Source organism: Mya arenaria, chromosome 1, assembly GCF_026914265.1.
Source record: "Mya arenaria isolate MELC-2E11 chromosome 1, ASM2691426v1".
Classification (NCBI taxonomy): domain Eukaryota; kingdom Metazoa; phylum Mollusca; class Bivalvia; order Myida; family Myidae; genus Mya; species Mya arenaria.
This window is the reverse complement of record NC_069122.1, coordinates 18156206-18179754: the sequence shown is the minus strand read 5'-3', so window position 1 is coordinate 18179754 and position 23549 is coordinate 18156206. Positions and strand designations below refer to the sequence as shown.

General features: G+C 36.8%; 2 protein-coding genes across 2 annotated transcripts in view; one reads left to right on the top strand and one right to left on the bottom strand.

Moving 5' to 3' along the window:
- Positions 1 to 186: 186 nt before the first annotated feature.
- LOC128231296 (aquaporin-11-like) lies at positions 187 to 7792 on the bottom strand. The gene is made up of 4 exons (XM_052943974.1): positions 7570 to 7792; positions 5430 to 5945; positions 4156 to 4328; positions 187 to 2749 (listed from the first exon to the last, which is right to left on the bottom strand). Exons 2-4 carry the CDS (start codon positions 5894 to 5896, stop codon positions 2547 to 2549), a joined length of 843 nt encoding a protein of 280 aa, XP_052799934.1. The 5' UTR covers positions 5897 to 5945; positions 7570 to 7792; the 3' UTR covers positions 187 to 2546.
- Positions 7793 to 10692: 2900 nt separating this feature from the next.
- Positions 10693 to 23549, top strand: part of LOC128203777 (SCO-spondin-like) — a 32721-nt gene continuing 19864 nt past the window's right edge. Inside the window, exons 1-9 of the mRNA XM_052905348.1 lie at positions 10693 to 10810; positions 12839 to 14279; positions 17190 to 17268; positions 18295 to 18440; positions 18671 to 18791; positions 19245 to 19297; positions 20720 to 20878; positions 21520 to 21678; positions 22694 to 22937. Coding sequence (XP_052761308.1) covers positions 14255 to 14279; positions 17190 to 17268; positions 18295 to 18440; positions 18671 to 18791; positions 19245 to 19297; positions 20720 to 20878; positions 21520 to 21678; positions 22694 to 22937 — 986 coding nt within the window. The 5' untranslated portion in view covers positions 10693 to 10810; positions 12839 to 14254. The remainder of the gene's footprint in view (positions 10811 to 12838; positions 14280 to 17189; positions 17269 to 18294; positions 18441 to 18670; positions 18792 to 19244; positions 19298 to 20719; positions 20879 to 21519; positions 21679 to 22693; positions 22938 to 23549) is intronic.

The following is a 23549-nucleotide window of genomic DNA, read 5'->3' as shown; positions in this document are numbered from 1 at the left end:
CATAACTCTGCATTAACTGAATACAGTAACACACAAAACCCAGGTGCGCAACTTTACATGCTGAAAAGCGTTCCTGCAAACACCTTTTGATAAACGCGCCACACAAAAGTGGATGCTATTTAGGCTACCTTTTTTAAAATATATTCAAGGGCCATAACTCGGTATTTACTGGACGCAGTAACACACCATACCCCATGTGCACAAATTCAAATTATGCTTAACATTCCTGTACCACGTATCAAAGCAAAACGCCTTCCTGTAGAATCTGAGTTCAAAAACATTTACAAAAAATATTCACTTAAACTATTTTTTTAAAAATTTTGAACGTTTATTAAAACAAACAGGAGTTGTGCATAATGCTGGAATCAACAATTAACAGGATACATTCTAAATGGGCACAATACAGATTAACGCTTGATACGTGCATTTTCATTTTATTTTAAAGCTGCACTCTCACAGATATACCGTTTTTACAACTTTTTTTTAATTTTTGTATTGGAAAGAGTAAATTGTTGCGTAAATATCTGCAAAACAATGATAAAAGATTGCTGACAAAAAATCAGATCTCAGATTTTCATATTTCCGTTCGAAAATTAAGGTTTTATGGCTTAAACAGTTACTAACGGTTTAAGAAAAATGCATAAAACATAAAGATTTGAACTTAAATAAAACCTGCGATCTAATTTTTTGTCAGCAGTTTTATATAACTGGTTTCCATGTATTTTCGCAAAAATTGGCTCATTTCAAGACAAAAAATTAAAAAAAAAAGCGTTAAAACGTTCAATCTGTGAGAGGGCAGCTTTAATGCATTATTATGTTAACTTCGTTTATGATCCAGTAAACTTAAAAATGAATTCAAATTAAAAAAAATGCAGTTATCAAGTGTAACCTATATTGTGCCCATATGAAACAATCAGGAATTGTGAATAATGCTGGAATCAACAATTAACAAGTAACATATAAAAACTTATTAGTCTATATTCTACTGACATAACACTGCCATTTGAAATTGCACTTTCTGTAAAACATACTATCAGTTTATAGAATTGTGAGTTCATGTCATTGTCATGATCTTTTTATGGAAGCGTATATCGTATATATAATAGTTAGATGACATGAAGTAATATCTTTATGATTAAGAACGGGTGGAATAAGCGTAGCGGTAGAAGGACAAAATAAAATTGCGGATAAGCTACGTTTAAGCCGACAATACTGTATTGTCACATTATCAGCATATACGATATACGCTTCCACATAGCGTACACCCAGTATAGTTATGCACCAGTCAATTGTAGCCACCCCCCAGGTCCGGGGAATAGCGGGGACTTTGACTTTCGGTCCAGCCAACCCCGGCTAAAATCCCCGCCCTGCGGGGACGAACATTTGGTAAAATCCCCGCCAAATGCCCCCGCACCCCAGGGACCCTAGGTAAGGCCCATTCCCAGCTATATTTAAAGCGAAGACAAAACCACCGCATTCACCCGGCACTGCGGGGCCACCTGAAAGGTAAAAACACGGCCCATTTCCCCGGCTATTCCCGGTATACCCCCGGACCTGGGGGCCGTGCTTAAAATTGACTGGTGCATTACTTTGGTTTTATTTCGAATAACCTACGTTTAAGCCGGCAAAGGACTTCTGACAATATCCAAAATTGACAGTTCATAACACGAACACGTACAAGAAACGTTGCAGGGACGCCTATACATTCGTTATGCTAAAACATACAGACATATGGACTATATCTACGTTCAAGGAATACTGAGGATTGTGGGTAACATCCCAGGAATGAAAATATCTAGTAAACTATTAGGTAAATTTGGTTTTTCAACATACAGCTATAAGTTTGTTAACTATGGAAGCGCATACCGTATATACTGATGATGTGATCAAGTAGTTTTGTTGACATAATGTATGCCATTCTAATTCATCAGAGGTTTGATAATGTTAAATTTTGCTCTCTGTGGTACGCATAGTATCATCACTTTGGTGAACGAGAATGAATGTACGCCGACTCTACGAGTTATAATACAACATGTTGCCAAAGTTATGTCGATCTATGTTTTGACAGAAACATATGCACATGATATGTCGATTTCATTTTAGTAAAGTAGAAAATACGTGTTAATTAAACCACATTTGAACGCAAAACTTTTGCCAATATATTCAGTTTATTAGTGAATAAGTCGCCATAAGTTTGACAACGTATCGTGTTTTAATTCATCAAATCGACATGAACGACATCGACAAAATTACATGATCACATATGTATATATACGCTGGACACTTCCATAGTAAACTAAAAGACGTTTTGACCTCAAACGGCTTCATCCAACAACGGCTGCTTTACGTAACAAGTGTAACTACGTCGTTTTCGTTAAGTAACACACGTTATTTATTATTAGACACAGAATGATCACTGCTTTAACAGCATGTATAAAATCTACTTTGAGCCTTTCATGGGATTTCTTTTGCAAAATAGCCATGTTTAAAACAATCGCAATGCCATGAACGCCGAATTAACGTCAGCGTCAACGTAACACCAACGTCTACGACGCCTTCTTTTTGCGATCCTTCGCCATCTCGACAACGTCAATATGAACCATTTTGTCAATCGCAACGGCAACGTAACAACCTACGAACGGCCCGGCCCAGTAAACGAAGAAATGCTCCCAAGCGTCGTTACCATAGCAACCGTAAGTGTGCCCGGAAGCCATTGCCGGGTTGAAGTACATGCCAGTCATGTTGATCCCTGGAAAAATACACAACAAAGAGTGTAATGTGCTAACACAATTGTTTTGTACGTTTACAATCATAAATTTAACATTCGGTGTATTTATGTCTGTCTCCGCCTGTTTGTCTCAAATTTTCCATTCGTCCGTTCGCTCGTCTACCTGTTCATCTTTCTTGTTATCTTCCTTTGTCATTAAATCAGGGTGAGGAATCACGTGACTTAAAGGGGTTCACAACAGGACAACACGAGTCAGAACCGATGTAAATGTATCTGTTATGTTAGATACGGTAGTGCGTTTATATTTGATACGGTACAATTGGTTATATAAAAATATTTCCTCGTGAAAAACTAGGATTTAGCGATATGCTGATTTTGTTGTAAATAATTCGACTAGCAAGCATGATGCAATACATATCTTATAAAATTAAGTGTTTTATCATAACTATCATTGTAATATAGGATGTGGTTGTTTGTTGGATATCATTAACACATCGAAATTCTTTTTCAGATTGTTACTATTTCTGTTACCAATGAACGGGTCCGGAGTTTGTTCTTTTCGCGGGCTGTGAGGGGCATTGCTTCCGGATATACCAAAATGCAGAGGCATTAATCAAGTGGACCAGTTTTGAATTACGTTGGTATTTCCCATGCATTTCTTTTCAATAAAACATCGTTTGGACATCGGGAATTTATCATTTAAGGAATGAATTGCGGGGCTGATGTCATTATCGGGGTATGAACGCAATTGGGTTGGTCAATGTGTGTGGAGTCCGAAGGACTCCACGCGTACTTTGACCAACCCAATTGCGTTCATATCCCCGATAATGACATCAACCCCGCAATTCATTCCTTATATTTACACCAATAGTTCATTATTTCATTCAAGAATTTTTAAAAAACTATTTAATTTCATTTAAGAAAACTTTTCAGTAATCCGTTCTTACCCATTCTGTAAATAGAACGACCCGACTATAACCGGAAACATTTTTTTCAAATGACGTCACAATAACGCGGGAAAAGATCAACCACTTGAAAACGTAAAAATTGAAACACTTCTGGCACTAATATATTTAAAATATAATAAACTTACACTTCCTAAAATGTTGATCTATATTTTACGGGACCTGCTGACACAATACAACCAATAACACGATCAATAGCTTTCATGTATATTGTTATGCAATGAATTACGATCCGAACATATCCGAAGATGTTGCGTTCATCGATTGATGAACGCAATTGCCGAAAGGCAGTTCATTTAAGGAATGGAAGTTGAGGTGTAAATATACATTTGTATGATACCTTTACATATTGATATACTCACTTTTATCTATTTCTCTTTTTCTTAATCTTAACCTAAAGTTAAGATAATAAATAGTTCATGTTGACATAAAATGAAATGAAATAGAAAACTTAACGCTTACCAAGAACGATCATCAGGGACCCAGTAGCGAGTTTGATCAACTCGTCAACGACGGATCTCTGCAGAAGCGTCTGACGGCCCATCCAAGTGTCTACGGAAGTGGCCCCCATCTCGATCAGAAAACCAACAAGAAACGTTACGTTCAGATCTGAGGCGCACGCCGTCTCTAGATATCTGGAATTTTGCCTAAAGATGTTTGCTTCGAAATTATCTACAAATAGTTATAAAATTTGGCAGATTGAGATATTAGAATACAGCCTACATTCTCAGCCAATGCAAATTGCGAATATGTAATCATTAAGTACAACAAGGCTTTGACTTTAAGATTGCATGGGTATGCATTGATTTAGATTAAGAGTGTCACTTTAATCTTTAAGAATTTCAACTTTCAAGGATGTTTAAAGGTCCGTCTACTACCACTATACACACTCCCTGCGTCAGATTTTGCGTTGACAATGTGTCAGCCAATGAGGTAGTATTCTTAGACAGTAAGATGACCTGCCATCATATATTTATCATGAAGAAAGGCTCGTTCGGTACGCTCCCTTCGCCCGTTCTTAATCATTTTAACGTCAATTACTTTTAAGGATACTGATACCATTCTCAATTCAAGAGAGACAACTAGACATAAGCTTATTAAGATATGCATTGTAGATGATTGCCCTTTACTTTCTTCATTAACAGGATATCCAGTAATATTGTTCTTTCCGATAACTCATTCATCTCCCCTTGAATACACTTGGGCAAATTTAGTCTCCGGACGCACAAAAGTATTCCAACACAGAAGTATGCAAGGAACATTCTATTTACTCACACAAGCCAAAAATTACGCATGACATTTGAAATATAACTTTTTTACTTCTAAATCTCCCGTATTTCAGGGGCAGATGCATGAGTAATTGGACCGGTCAATTAACCACGGGATCGCAACTACGCTACCATCACCACGCCTTTACGCTGTAAGGCCAACGTTCGGGAGACGGTTTAGATTATTAAAATAGTCACACATATTCATTTCATAACGCCACTGGACAACCCTATAGCTTCTATGAGAGTATTTCATACATGAGGTATAAACGATGCATATATACTGTTAGACGTTAACCTGGCGTTAACGTGTACCAGTGTCACCAGAACCCACGTCCAACGTCACTCACGAAAGGCCGCTAGTATTGAAGTGGTTAGGCGGGGGATTGAACTTGCGTCCCACCAAGTGATTAACCACTAGATTACTCGGCTGCTTAGTTTTGTTATTGCATAGTAATGATATCTTACCGTTCCCTGTGATCAGGCACCATGTCGAGTGACCACAACGTCCGTGCAAACCGGTACGACGCCAGGCCTGCAAGCGTCTGCACACCAATCCTTATGAGCCCCTCAGTGATCGAGATCTTTTTCTCTAACAACTGCGTAAACGCATGACAGGGATTTTCGGAATTTCCGAAATAGGTCCTGTTGGCTATGAAACACTGAATAATAACCGCAATAAATAGCCAAACACTTCCGAAATTCTTAAATATAAAGTTGTTCTCGAAAAAGTACGCGCACATTTCGAGAGTCGCTAGGAAGCTTCCGACGTACGATTTGAGAGGCTCTGGAGTAATTGTGTGGTTTATTGCACGAAGTGTCCAGCCCATTAGCATCGTAATAATGAAATACATAATCGATGCGTTGAAAGGGGAAACGAACTCTTCCGCCGGAAGTTGCCCCAGCAGCACGCGCGTGAAGTCATCCAGAACCATGATGAACGGATGTCGATTGACAGCGACGAAGGTTGGTCGTCAGGTCGGCCTGCAATATGGAGAGAAATACAGAGTACGGTTTGCCTGCTATGTACATTATTAAATATCTATAACATCTGCTGAGGGTAAGAGTGGTCTAGTGGTTTAGGTGTCCAACTCTCACCCGAAAGGTTTAACGACGGAAATATATTGGCCCCGGGGTATCTTAAGGAAAACAACAAAGCTTCAAACATGGTAACAATATTTGCACTACAAATATATTCAAATAGTTTCCAGCACATATTGCCATCATTATAACGGAACAAATTAGTGATCACCATACCGCTTTTGGTACGCCATAGTCAAGGGCTGATATTCAATATTAGTCTTAATTGGATCTAAGAACTATGTAGCTAATCGGATTATTAGATATTAATAACTGACCAATAGAGTGAATAAAGTCAATGATGTATGACCATAAGATAAACTTTAGCTGCATATTGATTACCACTCCAGGATCTTGTAAAGATTCAAAGGAATTGTACTTGGTACGCAGAAACTAAGGTGCATTATAATTAGGACAAACTATTTTGGTATCATTATATCTTCAAAACCTTAACGTTTTACGGAAAATGTGATGGTCCAAAAACGTTAACGTTTTACGGAAAATGTGATGGTCCCAAAACCTTAACGTTTTACGGAAAATGTGATGTCCCAAAACGTTAATGTTTTCATCCTATTTGCAGAAAATGCAATTTTACGCCTCATTATCAATGGCATTCGCGGCTTTTAAAATTGTTTTGTTTTCTTCATAAAGGTCTTCGGAATATTTTTTTTCTTCCACCTCAGATAAGTAGGTCCAAATGTTATGCCATGCTGGAAATCCTTATCTTGCCCTACGGGCAGAGGTAAACAAAAGTAACCGTATGTTTGATATAAATAAAACAAAACATTTTTACTCTATTTTGTTTCATTAAGGTTGGAGAAAAAGCATCTACACTGGCCGCTTGTGTGAGATTTTAAGTATCTTCCATGGCCGAGAGTGTAAGATAGGTTCATTCCGACCCGAGCGTAGGGTGTTTTGCGGAAACGAGGTTTACCGACTCACAATGACCACTTTTAATATTTTTACATGTAGACGCCTGATAATGTAAACATACATACTTTCTTGCGGTTTTGTGCACACGTATACTTTTGAGTGGGACCACATTCTTTCATTCACATGGAGTTTGAAGTCCATATATATATATGTTACCATTCTAAAAAAACAATCCATTAACCATTGAGTTTGAATCTTTATGAACATAAACCCTTAACTTCTAAAGAATTTATTCAAAATAAAGTAACATTCGTGTGTACGCTTATGCATTGATTGATCGAAAATGAACGAGGTTTAGAGTGAGCTGTAATACTAAATTAGTGATGCGTATTATGGATACCGAAAAATGTCAGTTTATTGTCGAGTGAGCAATTCAATACAATACAGATTTGACCTTGTGAAAGTTCACGTCGACGAATAAAAGCAAATATCGCTTGATTTAAATGATATAAACTGAAACTAGCAAGACAATCATTAGGATAATGATCCTAACATCTGTTTATGTGTGTACATGTATAAATACTGAACCAAGGATATGACGAAAGTATACATGTAGTATTAACAATTTACAACATCTGTAGCGAGAAGAACTTACTGTATTAGCAATCCAAGGTCAGCAAGTTATTCACACATATGTATGTTTATATTTAAATATCCATGTGAAAGAACAGGTATAATAGCATACAACTCAACTCAACTCGTGGTGCACACATGTATTCACAGATCGCGTAAGAAACTAAGATAAGAAACTAGCGACAGCCAGGTACACCAAAAATACATAAGCAGACGTGCATTAGTATTGTACAAGTATTATTATACAGTAGATCGCGTGCTAGACAGGATAGCTGAAACTCATTATTTCGTATTAGCTATTGTGAGAGGATGTTTTCATTATTCATAAGTGGCTTTAGGGAGGGCGCATCTGGCGTTTAACACCCCTTTTTTACCTTCATCCACCGCCCCCGTCCCCGACCGCGTGACCCGCCGCCACACCTACCGCACCCTAAACCCCACCACCACTCCCAAACCCTCAAATTGTCCAAGGAAAGTTTTATCTCAATATCTGGCGCGGAAAGATTTTGATGAAATATAACAGCATGCACCATTTCAAAAATAGCGAAATGCTCAGGGGTAAGATGATAGAGAATTAACCCCACATTTAAACCATATATGAACAGGTTCTTTAAAAGACGGCGCATGAACAAAGCCTTAATGCAACCCATCCCCCCCCCCACCACACACACATTCACCCAATTTGTGCCCCCTCCTCTTACTCCAAATCCTGGGACCACCCCTGCTTACATATCTAAGGTGCGTGCATGTTTTTATTACAGATCTACTGTCCCATTATATCCAGTGTATATATCGTATACATTCGTCAGAGCGCTGTACATTCTTTCACAGTATTATACTATCCATTGATCAGAGAACAAAATCAAAGCACTGAGAGTGCTGAATGCGGCAATGCCTTGATTATATGGATGGTTTGTTAACTAAAAGCGAACATTGTATTTCTTGAAACTAAAACCTGGAAACCCTTGGTTCAAATGGCAACATCAGAATTTCGAAAATATGTAACGGATTAAGACATTTTGAGCCAACCAGATCGATTTTAACCTTTTTTTAGATGATTCAGCAGGTATAACAACAGTGGCGGATCCAGGAATTGGTGTTAGAGGGGCGTAACTGAGGGCACAACCTTTTAACATTCGCCCCTCCCTTAGAACCGAACTTTTAAAAGTTAGGATAGTGGGTGTGAGGGTTCTTTGACCACAGGGACATAATTTGAACAAGTTCTAGTCCGAAATTATGCATATTGAGAATATTTTATTACTTCTTTCCCTGATATTGACATAAAAAGTTAATTTTGACGATTTGTGGGGTTCGCAAAAAGACACGCCTCCTTCTCGATAATAGAACATTCGAGAGATATCGTGTGTGGTAATTTTCTGATTTAAAATTGAAATAGTGTGATGTTATTTTTATAACAGACATGTTTGTTTACCAGCAGAAACTATTCCATCATTTGATTGGCGAACGCAGTCATTTGATCATTCGCCACATGACTTGGAACACCGAAATTCTACGACGTTTTACAGAACCAGTGTGAAATGGGCTGGAAAGTTATACGTTGTGAAATAAATTAAACTTAAAACTAAGCTAATCAGTGAACGCGTGTCATGGTCGGTTCTAAAATATAGTAGACACGGATTCCAATCAACTGTAAAAGAAGCTTCAATATTTTGACCATGATTTTGTGCCTTTGATTCCTTTGAAGATACGTTTTCGACGAACTTCGACAGACCAATTCATAACACTACCAGGTGGTCTATCTACAAGCAAGCCTCTTTTTAGCTAGACTGGACTATCGATTAGGTAATCATTCATTAACTAGTTAATGTTATTCGGTAAGGCATTAATGACAAATTCTGCTGCTGATCTGAGAGTAATAAAGACTGTTTGGTCAAAGTGCTGACAATATACCTACTTGAGGTGAAATAAGTAGCATCTTATTATGTATGGCTTACATTTAATCCATGCTTACTTCACACCAACTATTTTATGATCATCATTCCCATTCATGCAGCGCGCATCAGGACACAAGACTATGCATCCATACTGTATGTGGTAAATGTGTACTAAACATGTAAATGTTACTCACGGTTAGTGGTGCATAATTCATATGATGATGAATATCGTTCCATGAACGGCCTTACTCAGTAACTGCTTTTGCTTAATTAGAGCATTTGATTCTTTCATTGCACATACAGGACATTTTTTCGATTTATTAATCTTGATTGCCCGTTGTTAAATTGTATCATTAAATCAATCACTTCTATTATATAAAACTGTTTTTATTCTGCTAGGCTGGTTTTCATCATCATCATCATCATCATCATCAACATCATCATCATCATCATCATCATCACCACCAACATCACCAACATCAACATCAACAATCATCACCACCGCCACCACCACCACCACCACCACCACCACCATTAAAAATCATCACCACTACCACCACCACCACCATCATCATCATCATCATCATCATCATCATCAACATCAAATAAGCAGCAGTAGCAGTTACAACAGTAATAGAAGTAGTAGTGATGATAAATGTGCCGTAGGTGGTATTGTTATTATAGTGTTATTATGATGTTTTCCTAACATTTAACGATTTGCATGATCACATGTAAAATATTTCGAAAGAAGAAGAAAATGCTAATTTTTACTGCACAAAATATTTCTTTACCAATGAAGACATGCACTCGCATAGGGCAGAACTTGTTGTCAAAACAACATATGGTGCAATAGCATTCGATCAACCATTAATGAGAAACCATGCAAAGGCTATAAAATTGTTTTGAAAAAAGATAAGAAAACCGTAAATATATTTACAGAAAAGATCAAAGTAGATACAAGTTCGTACTGAAAAAAGTACATACGGATTTTCCTTTGGACATTTGAAGAAGCGTCAACTGCTTAAAAAGAAAAGAAAACCCTTACAATATTTACAAAAAAGATCAAAGCGAAGAAGGCAAGATGTCTCCGCATCCCACTGGTCTTTCTTTTATCAAGAAAATATATTTAATTGTTTAACATATTGCTCATAAAACAATAAACATTTAAGTATTGTAACATTTTGCAGGCCCATAATATAATTTGGTTGCTATAAAAGAAGAGCCCGTGTCGCATATACACATCAGAGAAGGAAGCTCTTAGGTTACAGAGACCAGATATGTTTGATATCAGACGCAAAAGATGTTCGAAATCAGAGAAGAAATATGTTCGTTGATTCCAGAATTTCTTTTGCAATTTACACCAAAAAGGTAAGTTTCTATTGTTTGTATCAAATTTCCGACTGAAGCTTTAGATTTATTTTCAAGAGTGATACAAAAATTTGAAATACTTATCATAACAACTCGCATACTCGATGAAATATTTAGCTATAACTGTGCATTAAATATTAGCACTACTTTTCATTTAGTCATTTTAAAAGGAATGTCACACGTCACCATGCTTATATCCATGAAATATTAATGAAGTATTTCTTATATGTTGAAAAATCAAAATGTTTACGTAGACTCTTAGATCCCATGTACTTTTCATCAAATTTGTTCATACGTTCTTATTTTTAAGCCATTTTCTAGCTTATTTTCATAATGTTAGTGTACAAATTTAGCTAGGATACAATTAGTTCAACTTAGAAATAGGCCAATTGTCTCTTCTAAGTTGAACATCTAGCTTAATAAGTTAACAATTAGTTCATCTTTGAAATAGGGCAACTCACCTAGCCTAAATTGCTTAGAAATTCGTTGAAAATACGATGCCAGTGAACTGACTTGAATATTAATGAAGCAGGGCCTTGGAAGAAACAAACAATACTTGATACAATTACATTCGTTATCATTAAATATATGAAAGTGCTCTGAAAAGCTTGGGCGACGAATTGGTTAGTCGCTTGCCCGCAAAACTCACTCACACACTTACTCACCATTTAGCTAATTCCACTGTTAGAGCAGTACAGAAGGAAGAAAATCGCATTGAATTTATTATGTATTGTATATCTGAGTTACTTCCCCTGATGTACCTTACTTTTGCAATCTAATTCCAATGAGGTCAAATCCAGAACTACCAGGAGTTGTGCAGTTTATATTTATTTTTCCTTTCATGTCCGTGTTGTTAAAGTGTAACCTGTTAATATACGCTAAATATTACGCACTCTTACTGTTAACTTAAAATGAACTGTTTTTGTAAATCTAACATTATTCCAGGTATGTTTCCGAAACTGTTTTTCATTGATATCTGGTGCATTCTAGTATGGTTTGCAACTCAGTTGAGTTTGTGTAGTCTATTACAAAAGTCATGAACTGACGTTAAAGCCTAAAACGAATTTCTAGTTTCTAAGCCATTTATTTTTCTTTGGGACATGGATGTAAAAAAAGGACCAAAATGTAAAAAAAAATGTGTAGGAGACCGGGTTTGAACCCGTGTCGCCAACATTGCTGTCCGGCGTCGTATCCACTGAGCTACGGCGGCTTTCTCAAACCGGGGGACATAATTATTCTATAGACCTAATTCGATAATATCACGTGATAACACCTACTAGCCAATCACGCATAAGGAATGAATTCTACTAGGTAGACATACCCAGTAATCTTTTGTAATGGAAAAATACGAAATTACTGCTAAACTTAATTAAAATGTAAACTATGTGGTACATCAGTTAGTAAGTTTCGATGCAGTGTACACATTAATACCAAGTTTATGACAGTTTTCGACAATGTTCTTTTTTTCTTGCAAATTGATCATCTGGTGCACAGTTGCTTTAAAGGCAATATGCATGTCTAAGCAATGCAATGATCAAAAAATATGACTGCATATTTAACACTAACATTTTAAAACAAACGTAGGAAACTTAATTTATTATTATTTTATATAAGAATATCGTACACTCTTTATACGATGTAACGGTATATTCCAAGATAGGTTCATCCCAACCCGAGCGTAGTTATTTCATTGGCTGAAAATGTAGGTTGTATTCTAACAAAGCAGGCAAGCAAATTCCAAATAAAAAATCCGAATACCACCCTGCGCGATGGTTGGGATGAACCGGTCTGTCACGAACGATAGATTCGTGTCTCCTACCTCAGGAAAACAATCTATATAAAAATTGTATTTTTTGCTTGAACTCTTTTTTGGTAGTGGAAAAAAGTTCATTACGGGTAATTGTTTTGTCTTTGCCCGTGGGCAAGATAACGGTTTCCATCATGGCCAAATATTCTGGTCTACTTATCTTGGGTGGGAGAACTTAACTTTTTTCAACTATGCCCAACATGTTTTCTCTTTCATCACAGGTTTGCCGTACCTGGAAACGTACAGCGGACCACACTTGACTACAGCATGCGTTCCGTTTTTTGACGTCACCAGTCGTCATAGGATACGACACAAGATGATGGGCCAAAGCGATTGATCCATACATACTGTCTTGTGGTGTCTATGCATTTCAGCGATATCTTGTGGGATGTCTAATTTTGTTCCTTTCTTTATTATTTTGTTTTGTCTATAGACTAACCGAACTTTCGATTTGTGACGTTCTGTATTGTCTTGTGGTGTCTATAGATTTAAGCGATATCTCGTTTGTGCCGTTCTGTATTGTCTTGTGATGTCTAAAGAATTAAGCGATATCTTGTTCGTGCCGTTCTGTAATGTCTTGTGATGTCTATAGATTTAAACGATGTCTCGTTTTGTTACGTTCTGTATAGTCTTGTGGTGTCTAAAGATTTAAGTGATATCTCGTTTATAAGTGACGTTCTGTATTGTCTTGTGATGTCTATAGATTTAAGCGATATCTCGTTCTGTGCCGTTCTGTATAGTCTTGTGATATTTATAGATTTAAGCGATGTCTCGTTTTGTGCCGTTCTGTCTTGTCTAGTGATGTATATAAATAAAAACGATGTCTATGGATGATCTACCTTTGTATAATAGTTTAAAGATATATGTTTGTGTTTAGTTGTATGTGCTGAACAACTTGCATATATACGGATTAATATGCCATATCGTCGAATATGATGCGAAAGATTCGCGCTTTTTAACAAAAGCAAAAACTATAATATCTAACAAGACGGGAAACGTCAAAACACGGCATGGTGGAAAATCGCGCGTACATTTATCCATCCATCGGACGAAGGTATGTAATGAACCAGTCTATATTTGTTTACAGCTGTTTGTTTACATGTTTATTATCAATACGGACTAAAAACAAAGTTAACCATTGAAGTCCCAGTTATCAAAACAAAGCCACGAATGATTCAAAAGGTCGCATCCATAAAAACAAAACGTTCCCCGAAACCGTGGTCACCTTCAATCATTAGATATGTGCAAAGTATCGTACTAATCCATTCGAACTTAATATCAGAATTGAGCACTATATAAATTGACATTAATTTTTATTATATAATATATACGAATATCATGTATAATCGTACAGTTTCACCGACGTCCATAGTTAGCGTACCAACAGTTCCAGCGACTTCCGGTATATCTGGTGTCACAACGTCTGTACTAACAGCATCGTCAACAACCACACCTTCGGTCGTCATAACAACCGCCAATACCCCATCCCTGATCACAACTTCGACCACGCCCCTAGCGGATGTAACGAATGGTCGCCATGGGAACAATGCGACGTCACATGTGGAAACGGTTGGACCACGAGGGTACGACAGTGTGTTGACGAAAATGGTGCGACATTGGACGCAGTGGACAGGCAGATGTGTAATAATGGAGAATGTCCGGGTATGTTCTGTTTCATGGGTATAGGTTATTGTCGTTATTTTACTGCAGTTGTTGTTTCAATAACCTAGTCACTGTTTCAACTTGACCATTGTTGTCAAATAAAACATGCCTGACCGCATTCCTTATTAGCGGGGGTGGTCAATCTATTCATATTGTTCAGTAAAGGATTAGGGTACATCACTGTTCAAGCAATATCACATTAATGCACCAGTCAATTTTAACCACGCCCCCCACAGGTCCGGGGAATAGCGGGGACTTTGACTTTCGGCCCAGCCAACCCCGGCTAAAATCCCCGCCCTTCGGGGACGAACAGATGGTAAAATCCCCGCCAAATGCCTCCGCATCCCAGGGACCATTCCCCGCTATATTTAAAGCGAAGACAAAACCACCGCATTCACCCGGCACTTCGGGGCCACCTGAAAGGTAAAAACACGGCCCATTCCCCCGGCTATCCCCGGTATACCTCCGGACCTGGGGGGGGGGGGGGGGGGGCGTGGTTACAATTGACTGGTGCATAATAATTACTTTTTATACTTGAATTATCAATATCTTAATAGTGTTTATAAACTGTGTCATCATATTACCATGCCCTTCTCATGTATGTAAATAAAATGTAACCGCCAGAAGTAAAGGCGATGATCTTGAATGTTTGTGCTATTAAACTATTGAATTGAATTGAATTGACCTTATTAATGTAGGGCAAAACATCCAAGCACAAGAAAGACATGGGTTTAAAGTGACACTCTTATTCAAAATCAATACATAAACATGTATAACAAACATACATTTTGACTGAAAAACCTTTAACTACTTACTAAAAAATGCAGTTCTGGAAAATATTAACTACTGATAACAAGAATGTAACCGTTAATTTAATAGCAGAAAGTGCAACAATATTAAATGTTTGGCGTGAATGCTAAAATATTTACTGTGATCTTCTTTAGTCTCATAAGGTAGAAATACTGTGCGTTATGCTCATTTCTTTGAAATTAAACTCGGTATCCTTCATAAGAACCATTGTTTTTGACATTTATTCATCCCTTTTGGAATATCAAAACACTATTATTAATTGTGGTAAATCTGATTTGGGAGTAAGAGTGCATCTTTAAAAGAGCATGTTTACCATAACGCATTCTCAATTTAAGTATCGAAATTTTGCAGCAGTACATTGACAAAAACCCTGAACATTTTAAGGTTTGGACTTTTTAGCACTCAAATCCTTTATGTATGGTCTGTGTTCTTATTACCAGGTCCCAATATCACAAAAAGACTCAAGTCGAATCTCAATCTCAGTCTCAACTCATTTTATTACATTCCAGCATCAAATGATTCAAAGTTATAAATGTTTTACCCTTTTTAAAATTGCATTCCCTCATAGAGCTTGTTGATAAACAATTTTGGTCAATATTTCATAGAAAATTAATTTGAGAGCAAAAATTGTACCTGAGTGTTCAAGTACATTTTGATGCTGTAGAAATACTTCTTTTAAGAATATTGAACAATAATGTTAATCAACATAATACACAAGATAATGTGCTTTTAGAAATAGTAAAAGATTAGTATTTTTAAATAATATCATACCGTAATGTTGAAAAATGAGTTGAGAATGAGATTGAGATTTCATTTGATTGTTTTCGTGATATTTGGGCCAGGTGTATCCTTCTACCAATGTCAAACAATACCAACTGTGTACCGTACTTGCGTACAGTCGAAACCCGCTAGCTCGAATTCGCTTGGCTCGAATTTCTCGTTGGCTCGATTTGAATGATTAAGACAGATCTCTTTACACTAAACGTAAGTATTTCCGCTTGGCTCGAATATTCCGAGGCTCGAGGTATTTTCGCCGATCTCAGGGAGTTCGAGCAAACGGGGTTTGACTGTATTTGTTTCTAGGTCATTTTACTAACTTGCTGTTGTCAACATAGGTTCGTCAAAGTTTTGGGGAATGGCCACTCATTTTTTTCTGTCAAATGTGTATAAGCAGAACCATGAACTTGACCCTTATATTTTGCATAAGGTGTGTTTAAAACACCTGATTTTCATTTAAACTGTTCGGAAATTATTTTCTAACTTTCTTATCCTATTTTATTTATACATCGTTTGGGTAGAGGTTTTCTTGAATGTAGGTCATTTTCTGAATATTTTGTAAATACTCCTCTCTGATTGGTCCAAAATATCACCACGGTTAAAGGTGCAAAATTAATAAAAAAAATGGCGGACGACCCTATGTTGATCTTAATTGTGTAGACATATATGTTGGGCAAGCAACTGTAAATAAATAATATGGTTTTGGTAGCATAGACATTACATAATATAACTCAAATACAAATGTATTTTTCATTGTTTTATTTATTTACGTTCACGGTAATTAGATCACCCGGCATTATCAGTTTATTTTCGAAGTGGTCCATTTGACTCGCAGTAATTAGTATGAACCTTAAAATGATAAGACTGTTAATTTTATACCCATATATCAATGTAGGCATTATAGGAACAGTATTGCAGATTCTGTCGATGTTTAGAACAATTATAGTACTGAAGATTATGTCGATGTTTAGTTCATGCATAGAACAACACTTTATGTCGATGTTTAGTACAGGAATTATGCTGAAATTTATGTAGGTATTTAGAACAGGAACAGTTATAAGGAAGTTTCTGTCGATGTTTTGACCAGGAATAGCACTAAAGATTATGTCGATGTTTAAAACAGGACTAGTACTTAATATTATGTCGATGTTTTGGAAAAATACTGCAGTTTCTGTCGATGTTTAATACCGGAAAAGTACTGATTATGATAGCGATGTTTAGACCAAAAATAGTACTGCAGTTTTTGCCTATGTTTAGACCACATTTTCGATTAACTTTCATATCCAAACAAAATGTTTCAAAAGTAATTTTAAATATTTTCAGTGATCGACGTTTGCTCAGCCTGGAGTAATTGGACACCGTGTAGTGTCACGTGTGGGAAAGGGACGCAACTCAGATACAGGTAGAAACAAGGGAAGTAATTATCAATGGCATGCACCTTATAACTTTTTTAACAATATCTAACATCAGCTATTGGGGAACTCGTTATACGCTTTCCGTATCTCGAAACACGATTTACTTCCCTCGAGCCTCACTTTCGTCAATCGAGCCTCACTTTCGTCACTCGAGCCTCACTTTCGTCACTCGAGCCTCACTTTCGTCACTCGAGCATCACTTTCGTCACTCGAGCCTCTCTTTCGTCACTCGAGTCTTACTTTCGTCACTGAAGTCTCACTTTCGTGACTCGAGCCAAACTTTCGTCACTCCAGCCGCCTCACTTTTGTCACTCCAGCCTCACTTTCGTCACTCGAGTCTTACTTTCGTCACTCGAGCCTCACTTTCGTCACACGAGCCTCACTTTCGTCACACGAGCCTCACTTTTCGTCACACGAAACTCGAGTTACGTCACTCGAAACACACTCTACCTCGTTACAAATCGTTTTTCTTTATTTGAAAATCGGCTTTCTTGATTGAAAGCTCGCTTAGGAAGGAATCTTTTCCATGATTTATGCTGCCATCGATTTCAAAACATTGTTGAAAATGAGTTATAAGTTATAACAACTTGCATATACACTTTTAAGCAGAACTTTGTATATCCAAGGCTAAAATAATTTAATTTGTAAAAGCTTTATTATCGATCTTCAACAAAATATATCTTTGTCCGTCTCATCTTTAACTAATAATTGCCAGAAAAGCTGCAAAGAGGTTATAGCATTAAAAGAAGATTGTTCACATTTCACATGCAATTATTTTTTAATTAATTTATTGACGTCTGACCTTATAAAACGTTAGCGTGTTCCATTATGTTATTCAAACTCTAAACTCAATAATCTTCAAAAGAAATTTTACTCGCAATACTTCACTCAAAACTTACGTCCATTGACATATTCCTTACTTTTTACTAAAAGCGGAACTTAAACCACGTGATTTTGTTCCGATTTATTTGCCCCTGCAGACGTACATTTTAAAATGTATTTCTGTGTCCCAGGACATGTGAAACACAAGGTGAACCGGGAACAACTTTGTTTGGGAACCAGGAATACGTTAACGAAACGGTAACCTGTATACTTAACCCCTGCTTCTGTACACTTACTTCGGAGGAGTTCTTCCTGGAATTTAAATTTTACCCTCAAGGTACCGTTCGATATCAAATTACGTATATTTATTTTTCTTTATATACTTTTTGAGTACGGAACACATTATATCTCTAGACTTTAATTTATTATGTCGTCAATAAATATTACTATATATTTAAACTTAAACATACGAAATGCCGTTCTGATCAATACTAAATACCAATTAGCTATAGCATCATCTCTTCCATAGGTCTAAACAGCGATGCTTAATTGATTACGTATTTTAAGGTGACGTCATAGGCCACGTAGAGAAAGACGGGGATGCGGGAGTAACGTCATCAGAGGAAACGGTTTACGTGGGGGACGAAGTGGAAATAGGAACAGTGATATCCGTACCGTGTGGAGAAGGGTAAGTATGATTGATTTGTTTTTATTTCTGTAATACCTTCGAAATGATTAGCTGTGCTTCTCTGCTTAAATTAAGCCAATCACAGCCAAATAATTCGTGCAATTTACTATATTCATTACTTTGTCTATTACGTCATACTAAATGATATACCAAGCTTAATTTCAACGCTAAGTCTGTCATAGTTCAGTTTTTAAAATTTAAACAAAACCATTCCATCGGTTGCTATCGCTCCCTTAAAATGGCCTTGTTTTATTTGTTAAAAGTATGATATATAACCTATAGACTATATTTAGAGTGAAAGTGTCTTTTAATCAGCTCAGTTTGTATACTGTATAGTATGTTGTGCTCGACTCTTTAATTTCTGTGTATAAGTTGATGTTTATTTTGAGATCTAACGTTTGTTTGTATACTTAATGCTTTATTTTAAACACCACTTTATGTCGTTCATTTCAGTGTGTGTTTAGATGGTGGATTATTATCTTACTACTACAACGATTCCTGTCAAGGTAATGACTCTTTTAATTTCAAAAGCACACTCACAATTGAATAGGAACTGTATGTTGTTGTCATTCCATACGTTTGCTGCCAAATTTATTCGTTTTTCCATGCTTCACATTGCTATGCATCATTCTTTCTTTTCATTAAAACCGTCCGTACATCGCCCCCAGCACTTTGATTTAAGCAAAATGTCTCATTTCTTACATTTGTTCCACGATTATTAACGTATATCTCCTTCGGTTGAATACATAAATCAAAGTATTTTAACATGAATTGATACCCTAAGAATGTCCCCAATAAGATGGACTGCTTTTACTTATGGTCAAATGTGTTTTAATTGTACTCGTGGCAAACTAAAAGTCCTTAAAATCCTTAACTGCGATCATTTGTAATCATGGTACAAACTAAAATAATTGACAGTCTTAGTTGTCAAGGTCGGTTCTAAAGACCCCGTGTGTCTACCGCATGTGGCGGATCCGTGGTCTAGTGGTAACACACTTCGTCTTGATTGTCAATCCAGGGATCGCAGGTTCGATTCCCCACCGCACCACTAAAAATACTAATCGTCTTCCTGGAGGGATGTTAAATGGGGGTCCCATGTGACAGTGCTATACACTGGTGCACGTTAAAGAACTAGGATAGTTCTAAACAGGGTTACACTTTACTATTCACTTTGCTCCAAAAAACTAAAATCACTAACAAAGTTAACGGAGCAATCGCCTAAAGGACCTTGCGATTATTTTCCGTACTCTTGCAAGATCAACTGCTCTCAAACCGTATCACAAACAAATGCATGTGTAAACCTGGCCTCATTCATTAAGCCAAATGTCTTGCTTAGTTGTGATTTTACTAAGTAAAAAATATCTTATCGTGATAAGCAAGAAATGAAGATAACATCCTTTTGAAGTCCAAAAAGTGTTATGAATGTAAATATTGCACAAATTATACCAACTTGAAAATAGTGGGATTCGCTTAATCCTGTTATACGACTATACCCCCAGAAGAGCTTTTGTAAAAGTGTGTTCTTACGGTTGTAAGCGGAACGTGCACGAGAATTTCGAGTAATCCCACTAGCCGATACATTGTATTTAGAAAGGTCATGGTAATAATCTAATGTTTATCTTTCGGGAAAATATTTCTATTTATCTATTTATAAATCTGTATTTATTTATTTATTTATTTATTTATCAATGCAATTATTTGCTTATAATATATGTAATACACTTATCGTCGTATAAGTCAGATACAGAAACACTCGTACTGTATCTATTACTTATCAGGGACCTAAGATGTTTTAAGAAATAGAGGCCAGGTCAACCAATGTTCAAGTATCATGGGGTAGTTATTGACTTTCCATTCAAACCACTGTAATACTATTGTAAATACATTATTGGTCCATTGATTGGCAACTAGCACATGGTTTATTGCAGAGTGCGTTTATTCCATGTGGACAAATTGGACGGAGTGTTCAAGGTCGTGTGACGTGGGTCAAAGGTCAAGGTCACGGGATCTACAGACCGTCCAGAACGCGTACATGTGTCATGACGTCACAACGGAAACGGAAGACTGCAATACTCAAAACTGCCCTGGTATGAATCTTTTCTATTCAATAGCGGTCTAAATTGGATCCAAGAAAGGTGTAGCTAATCGGATCACTTTTTATTAATAATTGACCAATAGAGTGAATGAAGTCAATAATTTATGACTATAAGATTAACTTAAATTGCATGTTGAATATCAGTCCAGAGTACATTTGAAATAATACAGATTTTCATTAAAGAAATGAATTTTGTTTTGGCGGTGTTCTTTATAACTGCACGAGTATGTAAGCAAATGCGCGCACAGAAACGATATACACTTTTATTTATAGGGACAACTCCAACAGCTAAAACTACTTTTTCATATTTATTGCACTCAACTCATAATTATCAAAAGAACATATGTAGAAAAAAGATGAAGTAGTAGTGAACACTTTGAGATTTGTAAACATTTTGGAACTTATTCCCGGAGTCTCTCTCTCTCTCCCCCCCCCCCCCCCCTCTTTCAACTTTTAACTTAGTGTCTAATAAATGCATTTTCTTTAACCTTTAACCTCTTATTAAATAAATAATTATTGATTACACCTTATTTTATAAATAGCTATTACTTGTTATGTTTGAAATCGCACCCGGAGTCGAACACCGCCCTCCTCCCCCAGAGTTCAACCTGATAAGTATTACCTCATAAATAGCTGTGTGCGTTTGGTCTCCTTGGAATTCATGGTCCAATTGCTCTGATGGTGAATCATGTGCCGTCGGGAGCCGGTCCCGAAGCCGTCAGCCGTCAACGGATGTCGCGGACTGTCCTGGAACCGCCATAGAGACGGAGCCTTGCGGAGGATGCGAGGAAGGTTGGATCATTGTTTATTACCTGCGTATCGTAACCCGTGTGTGTAAACCACGTGATAATTTGGGCCATTTCTGCTACGTCGGGTGGCAATATTTTGCTTTGAAAAATGACTTAAAACAAAGATTTCTTGACTATTTCTTCTAATCACCATTTTAAACGAAGCATAGCGCAGTCTTCATTGCCTACGTATCCCTGCCTTCGGTCTTATAGCAGAGTCTGATTAAGAGGTAAGTTTCTGAAAATACTTTGCGAAACCTTTTCCCCAAAACGCCGCCTGACTTAGCACTGTAAAAATAAAAGTTTGGAAACAGGTTTATCGAAGTGTTTGAGGAACCCAATCACCTAATTAAACTCCGGTAATAAGATGAAGGCTCTTTAAGCGGTATGGACTGCCCTTTGTTTCATTAAAAATGGTGAAGAAAAATAAATATTGTCTTTGTTTTAAGTCTTCAATTTAAGCAAATTGTTGCCGTCCGACAGCATATATGACGTTATTTATCACGTGGTATACACACACTGGTAACTATGACAATGATTCGTTTAAGTATTCAAAATTGCCACAGTACTGTAGAATGTTGTAGTTTCAATTGATATGCATGCTTTACATCCGTCCGGTGCGTAAATACATAAAACAGATATACCCGTCCGAACCTCTTGAAGCGTCCGATATTTTGTAAATTATTTAGAGCCCGTAGAAGCGTTTTTCAGCATATCTTTGACTAAAAAAGTACATTTATTTATATTCAGCCCAATACTTAAATCATGCATTCGCGTTGATGTTCATATAATAAAAATATATCCTATATGTAATATAATAACGACTCTGGCAGCACCCAAAGTTAAGTATAAAACCGGTTTAATTCTTTGGTTTTGGTTAAAGTTTGACTAACTGTTTATTGATTGGTCAATATTTATCCAGCAATGACTGTTGACCAATCAAATTGCTTGCATGTACAAACTAACCAAACGATAACCTTTGGATAATAATTAAACAAGTTTTATACAATTGGTTGCAGAAACGTCTTGTGATAAAAACAAAATCTGGGTCAACGATCCTGGTTGCCCATTAACCTGCAAGGACGCTAGAGTTCACGACTCATGCGTAGAAAGCGACATTTCAACATCCGGTTGCGCATGCCCAGAAGGGAAGGTACTCTTAAATGACGAGTGTATTGACGTCGAACAGTGCCCGTGTTATGATGAATTCGGTGTACCTATATACCTCATGGAAATGCATTTGCCCGACATCTGTACGATATGGTAAGGAAAATGCTTTAAAGCTAGGAAGATATATACATAAATGATAATGGGAACATCTCATCAATTACTGTGTCAGGGGCGGTACGGATTTGACATTAGATGGGCGTAACTTGAGGCCTCAGGGCCTCATTTTCTAACATAAGCCATTTTCATTTTTATTGTCAAATTTAAAAAAAAATGAGGTTTGTTTTTATATATGGTAATATTTTTAAACAAAGACATTGAAAATAATATATTTCAGAAAATAATGCGCAATCATGTCATAAGGCTAATATGGCTTATGGGATATCAAAATTAGGAAAATGACCTAAGTTAGGTAATGACTTCAGAGTTTAATGAATACCGTCCCAGGAAATTTCTTTTTTAAATACTGAGTTTGCTTTATAAAACACATTTGCCGCATTATCATAACTGAATATATAATCTAACCCCGTTGGCTCGAACTCGCTTGGCTCGATTTCTTCGTTGGCCCGATTTCTTCCTTGCCTCGAAGTGGATGTAAAGGACCAATTTTTTTATTACTATATTTTCACTAAAAATTTGACCAGATGGCTCGATTTCTCTAGTGTTAAATCTTGCATAACACTATCCTATTTTGCAATATGTTTATAT